Genomic DNA, 13677 nt, shown 5'->3' with positions numbered 1-13677 from the left:
GAAAGAAAGAAAGAAAGAAAGAAAGAAAGAGAAAGAAAATATGCTAAAAATGGCAAGGTACCTTGCTGCTGCTTTTTTAAGACATATTTTAAGTGCCCAGATGGATTTTACCTATAAGATATTTGCTTGTGACTTCTAGATTTCTGTTGAATTTAAATTAAAGGCTACTTGAACAGCTTATCATTTGCAAGTAGTCCAAATTTAGATTTTATAAATCACTTTCAATTTGTTGAGTAAACCAGACTTTTCAACTTTACATTCAAAACATGTATCTATTCTCTTATAATTTCCAATAGATAAGAGGCTTAATTATAAAAGTACATTAATGTTCCATTCATTTTTAGCTATCAGTCTCCTATACGCATTAGATTTCACTTATTTAGAGACACATACATTCTCAAAAGATGTAACATTCTATATCCCAAGGTTTTACTATATTTTTTAAAGATGACATCTCATTAAAAATATTGAGAACTGTACTACTGTGAATATCCTTTTCCATGGTAACACACACACACACTTCATGTTTTTTATTCATTTCTCAGACTGTTTTCCCTAAGAAACAAAACATATATATTCCCCGTGCATTTCTTCTTTCCTCAAATTGCCTCCCCAAGAAATAAGAAATCAAAGTAGAAGTGAGAATGCAGTGCTTCTGCTTTCTAAAGAAACACTCCACTATCGTAAGTTACTAGAAAACTGGCCTACTGGTCAATTCTGTTATACATTAAAATTTTTTATATTACTTTATTAATAATTTCACGTGTTTCTTGAAGAACACATGTGATATTGTGACTAAATTTAACTACAGAAAATATTGGTCAATTAAATTCATTTTAAATGCAAAATATTGACACACAATTTCATTGTTAAACCTCTTGAAATTAATCATCTCTGCTTTGAAAACAATACTCTATTAATAATGTTATTTCTGCACTAAGAAATTTAACAGTAATATATGAAGCATTTCCATATTTCTATTTGAATAACAAGGGGAATATCAAAGAACTGGACGTCACATTTCAGCTATATAAATCTAATGTTTATTCTAAAGGGCAAAATGCTTCCACAAAATTATTACGTAATGCAAAAGATGTGAAAAACATTTCAAATGAAAATAAAGCATGAGTTTGGAAATTTAAAAATATTTAGAGACAACTTTCACATTAATAGCAAAATAATATATTCATGTTAATAATATATTATTTTCATGAAAGAAAAATGGTTTGCTGTGTAGAAACGCAAGCGTAATCTTTGGTACCAAAGATCTTTTTTTCTTTCTTTTTTTTTTTTATTCGGCCTATTTTACCATCTCTGATGACATGGAACATCTTTCCTTTAGAATGGCCTAATATTACATAGTGGTTCACTTTAGCTGGTACCTTCTACACCATTGGAAAATAATATGGAGGTTTAGAGTTGTGCAAAATAAAACTTTTTAGAAAGTCGGCCGGGTGCAGTGGCTCACGCCTGTAATCCCAGCACTTTGGAAAGCCGAGGTGGGCAGATCACGAGGTCAGGAGATCTAGAGACAATCCTGGCTAACATAGTGAAACCCCGTCTCTACTAAAAATACAAAAAATTAGCCGGGCGTGGTGGCAGGCGCCTGTAGTCCCAGCTACTCAGGAGGCTGAGGCCAGAGAATGGCGTGAACTCGGGAGGCGGAGCTTGCAGTGAGCTGAGCTCACACCACTGCACTCCAGCCTGGGCGACAGAGCCAGACTCCATCTCAAAAAAAAAAAAAAAAAAAAAGTTTGTGTGATAGCTTTTAAAAAGTATAAGAACTTTAAAAATAATTACTTAAAGTTTCTTTCCTCATTCATATGTATCTCAGAAAGGATTTCTAAGCACCCCAATACCCAAAACAAAAGAGATTCCAGAAGACAAACAAAAACATAAGTTAAAACATAAAATTCATGATCAGACTCAGAGTCCTGACTGAAGGCATTTACTTGAGTTGTTTAATCTTATGGATTTCGTTGCTCAAATTGCTTCCATCTTGGTTTCTGCTGATAAGGATGGTTTAATTTCCCAAGGTCTGAGTTATGTTCCTGGGGTCCCTCTTCTAATGTGCTTGGCGTTGCTGTGGGCAGCCTGACAGTGATAAACATATTTGCTTTATTAACTAATGATGAGTGCACTGTTGGATCTTGTAAACACTACTGATTATACATTCAAACTGTATTCTTAGTGGAAGTGGCACTTACTAGGACCCTTGAAGTCAAACTATTTAATTTTTAGAGCACTTTGCAGGTATTTCATCAGCTGGTAGTCGATTTCTCATGAACGTCCTCTATTCACCTTTCAGTTAATTGGTGGATGCTGAAACCCAGCCGTGTTTTGGATCCTATTTTCAAATCTCCGGAAGCATCTTCAGAAAAGAAGTGCATATTGTTTGTTTCAAAATGTGCTTTATTGCTTTACACACTTTCCTGTTGTCAGTTTTAGAGCTCCTCTATTATGTAGCACATTTAATGTTTTGAATTCCAATGGCATTCTGTGAGGGCTTGCATTGGAAAAGTACCTATATTTTAAGTCATCATAATAATGATATTTGACCGCTTTTCCATTTAAATCCTTAGGGAATGGCCAGAATCCATACAGGTGAATTTCATCACAGAATCTTGTGGAAAGTGTATACATGAGGAGACCTGTGCTGGGCCTTTTGATAGGAACTTTGTTGGTCAGCCAGTAACTGGAAAAAAAAAAAAACAAAATCAAGAAGAGAAGAATTTAGAGAAACAGAGCATATCCTATAGCAAGCATACAATGCAGAAAACTTAAAAGGTATCTTTATGAATAATATTTTAAAGAATTACTGAAGAAATATTTCTAAGCATTTAGAAAATTTGATACTTTTATTTTATTTTTTCTTTAACCTTTATTTTCTTTCTTATTCTTGAGGTCATATAAATACCCAGGGGACCTGGAATGTAGGTGAATATTACTCTAGAACCTCACCTTTGAAATGAATCAATAGCAAACATTTATATAATATGCAGAGTAAAATCTTCTCAAAAGGGACTAAATATGACTGCAGAAGTCGTGGTAATTGGGTAGAGATTAAATAATCTTCTAGAAAAAAATAGTTTGAAACTATGCCTATAGATTTTCAAAATGTATGATATTGCAATTAAAATTCCAAAGAAATAAATGCTTTATCTATGTTATATCAACTGATTTATTCAGCTCTAATTTTCCAAGTCACAATTTACTGAAGCAAATTAGAAGCCTTGCTTCCACTCATAAATAAAAAAAGTTGTAGAATAATTGATAGTTTTCCACATACACAATTCAACATTTTGTTAAATAGATAAAATATATTTCGATGCTGATAAGTACTTTACAGGTAATAAAGTACTTCAAAATGTTCAAATCCATAATTGCTGTCAAACATTCGTGTGAAAAGCACACAAACTCACATCTCTGGAAGAAAGGAGACTTCCAATATTTCTTGGCATATTCATTTCCTTAAGGACAATGATGTTTTTTGAAAACAGCTGAGTGTAGATTTTTCTCTTACTTTCAAAGTTGTCCAATTATAAACACAAAAACTTAGTAAGTTTAAAAATTATTTTGTTTTTGCTATTGTCTTCTATTTGGAGAGATATGTACTCTGCCATCCAGATGTAAGGGAAATATGTTAGATCCCATTTGTTGCTGTATTTAATAAACTTGCTTTAGATTTCACATATTATTTTCTTTTTCTCTAAAACTTTTATAAAGCTTTCCAGGGGAGATAAAATATATCTAGAGTACTGAGTATGAAAAAAAGTTAAAGTGATATGTTACTTCATTTCCTTAAGTAAATTTATACTTTCAAACTTCACTGGAAACATCCAAAACAGGGAAAATATACCTTGCCATAATAATTCTATATTTTGGTTTTCATTTTGTCCCTTCTCTGAATCAGGAATGGTCTTACACATATTCTATTTTTCTCATTTACTGAAGGCCGTGGGCTAAATATTTTGAGCTGTATGAAATGTGTTTTGAGCCATTTATTATCACAATTGTTTTGAGAACGTCTGTAATCAGTAAAGAAGATTTTATAAGAAATTTTCAGAGAAGAACATCTAAGAATTTTCTCATAACTCAGAGTAACTTAATGAGCAAAACCATAACTTGTACACTATTAACATAATGAAGAAACCATAGAGAGTGATTCTATGCAAGGAGCATAGTCAAACTTCTTTGAAGACTTTGAAGAAACTATGATACGGCCCGAAGCTTACCGGACTCGGAGAAAACAACTGTTTTTTTAACACGAAATAATGATCATAGGAAAGTATTGTGAATGTGATCTTATGTGAAAGTATTGTGAACGTGTATGTTTACAGAGGTTAGGTGATGGAGTTGGTTAGTTAAAAAAAATCTATCTGTTTATAAATTTTTAAAGTAAGCCAAGCAAATTCAAATTCAGCCAAAAAGAAAAGAGTATTTCCATTAGGCAAAGTCAATGATTAGCAATAATTTGGCAGTATGAGGTTCATGGTGAATTATTTCTAAAGTGAGAAAAATGCTGCTATATTACTTGTATGAAACTCCAAACTTCTTACTATCAATGAATGCTTTCCATTTCCTAATTCTGGAGAGATTTCCTCAAGGTTCATGTAACTATGGTTGCTCATTGACAAATACCAAAGCAATTTCTACATGCAATACAAATAAGTAACTACAATGCTGGAAATGCTGAAGGCAAAATTATTTTCTTTCAAATGGTGTCAGAGATGAGCAATCACTCAACCTTTTTTGATTCGGGGCATCTTATGAGATACCACAAATAGAATATCACTGAAGTGTCTTGAAAATGAAACTGTGATTGTGAAGCATCTTATTTGAAAATAATGGGTAGAGTGGCTTTAAAAACTTTCTGTGGTCTTGTTCTAGATAAATTAATCTATGCAGTTAAAATACTGAATTAATTTAGTTTTAAAAATGCTAACAGAAAAATAAACTTTGCGACATTTCGTTTGCAACACTTTGAATAATCTCAAAGAAAAATATACCATCAGTATTTCAGGACATTTTTGAAGAAACAACATAAAATAAATGCCACTTACCCTATTGATTTCTAAAAAGTGTCACAGAAAAATACACCTTAATAAATGACATCAATATGTAACAGATAAGTTGAAAAATACCTTAAGTCAGGCAATAAGTAATAACTTTCTAAAAATTTAAAAACACAGAACTGATCAAATACAGTCAATAAGACTATATTTTGTGTTTATTATCAACCTAATGTTGTGTTTGAAATTATATAGGCCAATCTAAATTATTGCAATTCAGTATTAAACCAGTAACAAATTCCACATGTGAAAAGAACAAAAATAGATATTCTTTTAAATTCTGTTAGCATATTTGGTTAGATAATAATTATCAGCATTAAAAGCTAGAGCCCAGACTACAATTTTGAAATCCATACCTGAATGTATCCACCTATATACAATTTGATATTTGAAAACTGCAAATTCTTAAGGAGTCTATCATAAAGAGATAGAATATTAACTTGTGTTTCATCCTCATTAGGAAAAATAATAAATTGAAAATAATGCATTATAAAATAATGGAATAGTCACACTGTTTCAATATAACGTGTTCTAATTTTTATCCCAAATATACATGTTATAGTTTAAAATTTAGCAAAATTTTAAATTCAACCAATAATTTAATTTGCATACATGTATTTCTTTCTATGTAAATTGATTTTTTTGTGTGTGTGTTACCAAATCAATGTAAGCTCCTTGTAGAAAATATGAAGGAAAAAAAATCTGAGTAAGAAAAATATTACCTATAATCCATACACATAAAGATAATTACTGCTATAATATGCGACATTCTTTTGCTTCTCTGGTTGATTTGGATCTTAATATATGTTACATTCATACATAGACACACACAAATTATTTTTCATCAGAGAGGCTTTATTTTTAATATTATTAATTTCCTTTCATTCTTCCTTTCTTCCTTCTTTCCTTCCTTCCCTCTTTTCTTCTTTCTTTCCTTCCCTTTTGTTTTATGATTATACTTTCTTCTGTTGTATGAAACATTCACTCTGGACTTTATGTGTAAATAGAACATTTATAACTTTTTAATAAATTTGGTAGCCTCTGTAGATCTCACTACTCTCTCACATACAAAACAGAGCATGAAAGCTCTGTTTTGGCTAAGTGAGGTGTCTTATATACTCTTGCTCCAACACTGGTAGTTCCATTTCTTACATCAAAGACACTCAAAATTTGTAATGTCTCTACCAACCAAATCAGTGTGCTATAGAAGGCTATATTTATAGTCAGTAGATGCAGCTTTGAATCTGTGATATGTTTATAAGTACTTGAGAAAGCTGCTTCCCTTCGTTGGAGCCCAGTTAACAATATTTAACATAAAAGGTTGTGATGCTATAAAAGAGACAGTAAAGGTAAAAGAACATAAAGCTTGACATATAATAAGTAATACTACTTGGCTCTCAACATATCCCAAAACAATCATTCTTCAGTCCCACTCACAAATCCCACTTCTCTCTTGGAAACTTCTGTGACTACTTATTGGCTGGACAAATGTGGTCACGTCATTTAACCTCAATGGACATATTTCCTGAATTGTGAAACAAACATTTAATTCTATGGCTTTGGGGTTTCCTCTATAAAATTCGATTGCAGTTTCAAATCTTCTCTCTCCATGAAATTGTGTGAAACACTCTTATTCCTTGTCTCCTTTCTCCTCACAATTTTGTTCCCTTTCCTTCCTTCAGGTTGTAGTACATTGCGGAGAAAACAAGGTACCTAATAAATGCTTACTGATTTTAAATCCAGTAATATTTTAGATTGTATCTCATAATAATAGCAGAAGATAATCACCTGAGGAGTCAAAATACCTGATTATTTCTAGCAACCACAGTTCTAGAACAACAATGTTATAATTAACAAATATTGATACTAAGGAGAGCTCACATTCAATATATTGACAAACAAGGAAAATTAGTTTGTGTTTATATTTAAATAAAGAAGTCTAGATGTTTAGAAGTATAGCATTGGTGCAAAAGTAATTGTGGTTTTTGCTATTGAAAGTAATGGCAAAAACTGCAATTAATTTTATACCAACCTAATAATGATAGTTTTGTTCCCCTTAAAATGTTAGTCTTCCTCAAAAAATCAAATGTGACAATTTCTAGAAGAATTTGAATATCAAGGATGGAATTTCACTGTGCCAACAGTTGTAATTTAATGTTATATTATAAACAAAGTTTCCATTAATGAGCCCAGAAATTCTTCTATGTGGAATGTGAGATGAAGTGTATAACAAAATATACCTTTATATTCTTAATTCAGGAGCTCCTCTATTTCTCCTCTCATATTTATCTTCCAATAACTGAGATTTGTGCTTGATTCCACTAGAAGACTATATCATGGGTTAAAAAAATGGTTTTTGGTTCTTCTAGTCTACAGTAATTTGAGATATTATAAAATAATTGGCTTTTTTTTTTTTTTTTTTTTTTTTTTTTTTTTGAGACAGAATCTCGCTCTGTCACCCAGGCTGGAGTGCAATGGTGCGATCTTGGCTCACTGCAATCTCCGCCTCCCGGGTTCAAACGATTCTCCTGCCTTAGTCTCCCAAGTAACTGGGATTACAGACACCCACTACTACACCCAGCTAATTTTTTTTTTTTTTTCTGTATTTTTAGTAGAGACTGGGTTTCATCATGTTAGCCAGGCTGGTCTCAAATTCCTGATCTCATGATCCGCCTGCCTCAGCATCCCAAAGTGCTGGGATTACAGGCATGAGCCACCCTGCCTGGCCAAATAATTGGCTTTCTATTAGTAATCTTTGCAGGACATATCTGCACAGTCTCAACTCTAGAGTCATGTCAGAAAGCTAACAGAGACCATTTATGATGATATTATTTTTTCCCATCAAAAATCATGTATGGAACAATAAATAAATGTATGTTTTTTTGAGATTCCGTCATTCACATTTGTCAGTATGTCCATTCATTCTTATGAGGAGTATATGTGTGTCAACTATATAACATGGAACTTAAAGCAGTCATCCCTGGACATATTGAAAAGGAATATCTGCTGTTTTCTTCCCTACTGTTAAAATAGTCCTTTCATTGTCTTCTAGTCTGCAGTATATTATGTAAAGCACAAGCAGGTTAATTTTGTTTTGAAATTATTTTGGCACAGTTCATGATACCTTTTAAGATTATGAAATGGCTTGTGCTGTCAGATAAAGCAGGGTTGATAGTAAATTCTTTAAATAAAAGTAGAACTTCCAGCACTGAACTTGCTGAAAATAATTCACTCTGCCATGAAGTAATCCTTATAGTATGCCAGACAGACAATAAGTGATAGATCTTAGATCTTGTTCTAATGTGTGTAAATAAAGGGACAGACAGACGTATTTAACATCATTTGGCAAGCTAAGTGTAAACCTAGGGGTAAAAAGATAAGCAATTGTTAAGAGGTAGCAATAAGAATAATTTATTGAGAGTATATAATGGGCCAGAAACAGTGTAAAGAGCTCTATATATGGTCCTTTATCATTTAATCCTCGCCAAAAACCTGTGAGTAGATGTTATGTCATATATGAGGACACTGAGGTTTGGTGGTGACGGGAAAGAAAGGCTAAATAATCAGTTTAAAGTCACAGAAATTGTAGGTGACAGGACCAAGATTTAAGCTCACATATACCTGGCTATAACTATTTTAATTTTAACTTTGAAAAATTGTTTTCTTTAGCTACTTAAGAGCATTCAGCTTGGAATAGCAAGTTCTTAGGATCATTTCCAACATGGAGTTAATTGGTGGAAAAAGTAAATAATGATCTGTATGGTGTTATGGTGATTAACAGGCCAGTATCAATAGTGATTTTTTTGTATGTATGAAGCTTTTTGGAAATTTTTTTCAAAGGTAAATAAAAGAGGACTAGTATAAAGGACCCACTTTTCCCATGTACACTCTCAAAAGTGCTTGAAGTCAGAAGACAATTTTGTACTTTCACGATATATTTTACTTAACCACATTGCAAATGACAAAGGCAATGACATTGTACCAAAGGGTAAGAATTTCCTTGCAGAGTTTTATGATGCTTCTGAAGGTATTTTGAAGTATCATTAAAACGAAAGCAGAAGTCTGTAGCTTTAAGAGGTCAATTGTTAATATTTTTTTTCTACGTGCCCTTTGTACTCAGAGCTCTGTGTCAAGTAGCTGAGAAAGAGAAAGTAGAAAATATTTTCTAGAGAAGTTCTTCATAGTATACATACAGAGAATACTTTATCACACTTTATAAGCTTAATTCATCAGAGGCATAAATGACTCATGGCATGAGGAAAGGAATGGGGATACTACTTTATGCTCAATGATCACTAAATTCTATTCAGTACCAATGTATGTTATCTGACATCTCTCAGAGAAACAAGGCTTTGCCCTTAGCTCTGAATTTCACCCCTCTTCTTTTTATCTGTCTATGCACATTGTCACATCAAGTATGGATACAATGTTAAGAAATTCTAGATCTACCTATATTATGTTGGTTCAGCCAAATGTCTCATATTTAATGAATACACAACTCCCATTATTGTGATATTAGTAATTTTACTCCATATAGTTTCAAACCACTTTCACATGATCCTCATAAAATATTACAATATACGCAATAGAATATATTATCATCCCTACTTCATAGAGGATGCAGTTATGGCTCAATAAGTAAAATAGCTTATCCAGTTTTGCTCAGCCAACAAGCTGTACATTGGTATGTTGGTGAATGTTTAAAGCAGACACTGGGTGTCAGGAGACAGTTCAATGATATATAGCATTTGTCAGTTTCTGTGGTGTAAATATTACCATCATGGCTGATTTCAAGCTACCAACCTGACATCAGTGAACACTAAATTGGGAAGAGATGGCGCAATGAGATCTTACAAGCCACTACAAGCAAGCTCCAGCATGCTGCAGATTGCAGAAGAGAGAGAAAATATTCCTTCTGACCTGTAGTTTCATGAGTTTTGACCAAGAAAATTCAATTTAAAAAGTTACTTAGAAACATTTCCAGGTATCAGTTGTTTATTCCATTTGTGAAGAGAGAAAATAGAGTAAACCATTTATTAAGAGAGAAAGTGGAGTAAGGAAGCTATCTGTGTAAAGATAGCTTAATTACCTATTAATATAAATGTTTAACATTATCTAATAAAAATAGAAACAGAAGAGATAAATGATGTTTTTATTTTAAACTCATATTCAACACAATATTGGATACACAGTTGGTACTTAATGCATGCTTATTTAATTTATTCTTGCTGGTATTTTAGAGAATTGTAGTGTTAATAAAACAGCATTCTCATGACTTGCTAATCCCTGAGTTACAATATTCAATGGTTTGAAAGTATTGGAAAAACTGAAGTCCGGCTTTGGTGTACCTTTGTTAATGATATGATCTTGTTCAAAATCATTTAAACATATTCGGACTCAGTTTACTCACCAACAAAATGAGGATCTTAATATGGTTTCACTATATCTAAAACTTTCACTTCTATATGGTCAAAAGCAGTAGGAAATTCACAATAAGGAACAAGAGAGCTCATTCAACTATAGCAGTAGTCTAACCTTTACATCTTGCTGGCAGATACTAACTACCCCTACTTTATCTGACATAGCATGCAGCATTTCTCTTTAACCGCATTATGGAGCTAATTGATAAGATCATCCCTATTGAAAAACTTACAATATAATTTCTACTTTCCTGTAATACTAGTAATTAGGGGTCATATAATCTTTTCTCCTAACAAATTCATAATTATGCTTCTTTCAAATTTATTTATTCATTTTAATTGACATATAAAATTGTATTTGTTTTATAAAACATGATGTTTTCATAATGTTTGATTATCTGAAAGTTATAAAATGACCCATTACAATTTAAAAGCTAAAGCTAATGTAAGAGAACTAAGTCACAGGAAAATGGAATCTTGATGAAAATTGAGAAAAATTAAACAAAATTAACCATAGAGAATACTCTAGACTTTACCATGTCAGATTGTTGAATGGAATTAAAATATATGTCTCCCAAACTACATATATGATTCAAGTAATCATATGAGGGCTAGATTTTGGTGAAGAAGAATTTAAAAAATAACCATCATATAAGATATGGATTATAACTTCATTTAGTAAAATATATTTTGGGAGTTGTCAAAGATAATGTTTAAAATCTTGAGCTGGCAAATTGGAGGTAGAGTAAAATATGAAACAGATGTCAAACCACTGATGTTAATGGCCTTTTCTTTAAATCCATTACTATTTCAATGACCTTCTCTTTTAATCCTTCTGAGAAAAAACTGAAACTCATAACCTAAACTTCCACAATGAAGAAGTGGTGACATACAAAAAGTGAAATACTAGAAAAATAGAAAAGGGGCGGTCTTCTGAAGCATGATGAAGGAGTTATATTAGGTTAACATTTAAGTGCTCTTATGAGATCAGGTTACTGTTTGAAAATCAAAAACCATGGAAACTGTACATTTTTCTTACTAAGATTGAAAGGAAACAGTGCAATAATTAATCACAGGACATGGAATCCTACAAAAAAAAAAAAAAAGCATTAACATACAAGGGGTGGTAGTGGTGTAGGTAATCCTAAAGCTCAGTAAAAATGGGTTAGATAGGGAAGACGATAATGATCTAGGTGTTTATCCATGCACATTTTTTCATTACATTAACATGGAGTCTGAGGAGGCACTTAGAGAATATACTTCCATAATCCTCAGCTTATATGAGGTTAGTTTTCCAATAAAAGTTAATTTTACTATGACAACAAAATATAAACAACTCTTCTAATGATCTGATGATCTTATTTTAGCTTGATTTGGACTGTTTACAAATGGATATGCTCAGTTTACATCAATAAGTCAGGTGACATTAACCTCTCCGATAGTTGTGCTAAAATCAATTTCAAGAAAAGTAAGGACCAATAAATGTGATCTATATTCCATTGAATACTGTAACATTCTTGCTATCAAAGTACACTAACTAAACATCAGTCAAAGATCAGAGTTCTCAAATCTCAGCAAATGAATAGAATTAAGATAGCCATAAGCAAATTTGAAGTGGTTCCTAAAAACATTCCCAGCAAGTATCAAACTAATAGCATTTGGGTAGGTTAGTCAAATATAAACCTTTATTCTTTATTTTTATTCCTGCCATAAAGGGCAGATACTGTAGGAGCTGCCCATTTAGATAATTACCTTGTCCCTGGCATAAACTGAACACTCAAATAAGGGCTTTCCATGAGCGTATAAGAAAGGGAACTTCCCAGCTGAGGAGAGCCTCCATGAAGGAATAATGCTAAGACAATGTCAAGGTGGCAGACTTTGGGTTTTGAATTATATTACAAAGCCACTGTTTTAATTCTGCTCCACAAAATTAGAGAAAAACTTTCAACTTTTAGCCCTGAAACTTTAAAGGGCTATAAGATGCTATGAAATATGTTTCATTAGTCAAATATCAATAAATACCTGGATTGTTTTTCCCCTCCACATGTTAATCCCTATTTGGTGAAATGTCAATCTATTCAAACCATTTGTTAATTTTCCTCCCCTTTACTTTATGTTTGAGTCAACGGTGATACCTTCAACACATTTTAGGCAGAATCACTTAGTTTATAAATTGCATTTATAAAATGATTGCAGAAATCAAGAATATTAATATAGAGAAAGTTTCTAAAATAATGTTAATGTTCCTATTGAACAACTTCGGTACAGTGAAAAATCCTAGGACTTAGATTGGAGTCAGCCGTCAGAGTGTAAGCTCTAAGCCTTGGCTAGTCCTTGCCATGTCTGTGTTTCAGATTCCTGATCTCTAAATTTGGGCAAGAACCTCTTCCCTTTAGGAATGCTGAAAGAATTGAATGATATCATACAAATAATAGTTCACTGTAAATTACGTATCAATATGTAAATGAAATGTAATATATTATGTCGAGGCAATCACATTAACAAAGTCGGGTCATATTACCTATGTACAAGTGTTAGAACCAGAGCAACTCCATCTTGAATAGGAGCTCGGTGAAATAAGACTGAGACCTACTGGGCTACATTCCTAGACGATTAGGCATTCTAAGTCACAGGATGAGACAGAAAGTCAACACAAGACACAGATCATAAAACCCTTGCTGATAAAACAGTTTGCAGTAAAGAAACCAGGTAAAATCCACCAAAACCTGTAATTCCCGCACTTTGGGAGGCCGAGGAGGTCATATTACGAGGTCAGGAGATCGAGAGCATCCTGGCTAACACGTGAAACCCCGTCTCTATTAAAAATACAAAACATTAGCTGGGCGTGGCGGCGGGTGCCTGTAGTCCCAGCTACTCAGGAGGCTGAGGCGGGAGAATGGCGTGAACCCGGGAGGACGAGCTTGTAATGAGCTGAGATGGCGCCACTGCACTCCAGCCTCGGGCGACAGAGGGAGACTCCGTCTCAAAACAAAACAAAAAACAAAAAAGCAAAAAAAACAAAAAACACCAAAACCATGATGGTGATAAGAGTGACCTCTGGTCATTCTCACTGCTACACTCCCACAAAGGCCATGGCAGTTTACAAATGCCATGACAATGTCAGGAAGTTACCCTATATGGTCTAAAAAGGGAAGATACGAATAATCCACCCCTTATTTAGCATA

At 32.9% G+C, this 13677-nt stretch overlaps 1 protein-coding gene across 1 annotated transcript in view; it reads right to left on the bottom strand.

The window, feature by feature from the left end:
* Positions 1 to 200: 200 nt before the first annotated feature.
* ST8SIA4 (ST8 alpha-N-acetyl-neuraminide alpha-2,8-sialyltransferase 4) overlaps positions 201 to 13677 on the bottom strand; it is a 100907-nt gene continuing 87430 nt past the window's right edge. Inside the window, 1 exon segment of the mRNA XM_010352969.2 lies at positions 201 to 2695. Within this exon segment, the coding sequence (XP_010351271.1) occupies positions 2413 to 2695 (283 nt within the window). The 3' untranslated portion in view covers positions 201 to 2412.

This window comes from Rhinopithecus roxellana, chromosome 3 (assembly GCF_007565055.1).
Source record: "Rhinopithecus roxellana isolate Shanxi Qingling chromosome 3, ASM756505v1, whole genome shotgun sequence".
Taxonomy (NCBI): Eukaryota; Metazoa; Chordata; class Mammalia; order Primates; family Cercopithecidae; genus Rhinopithecus; species Rhinopithecus roxellana.
The sequence above is the reverse complement of the archived record's forward strand: the minus strand, read 5'-3'. Positions and strand labels throughout refer to the sequence as shown.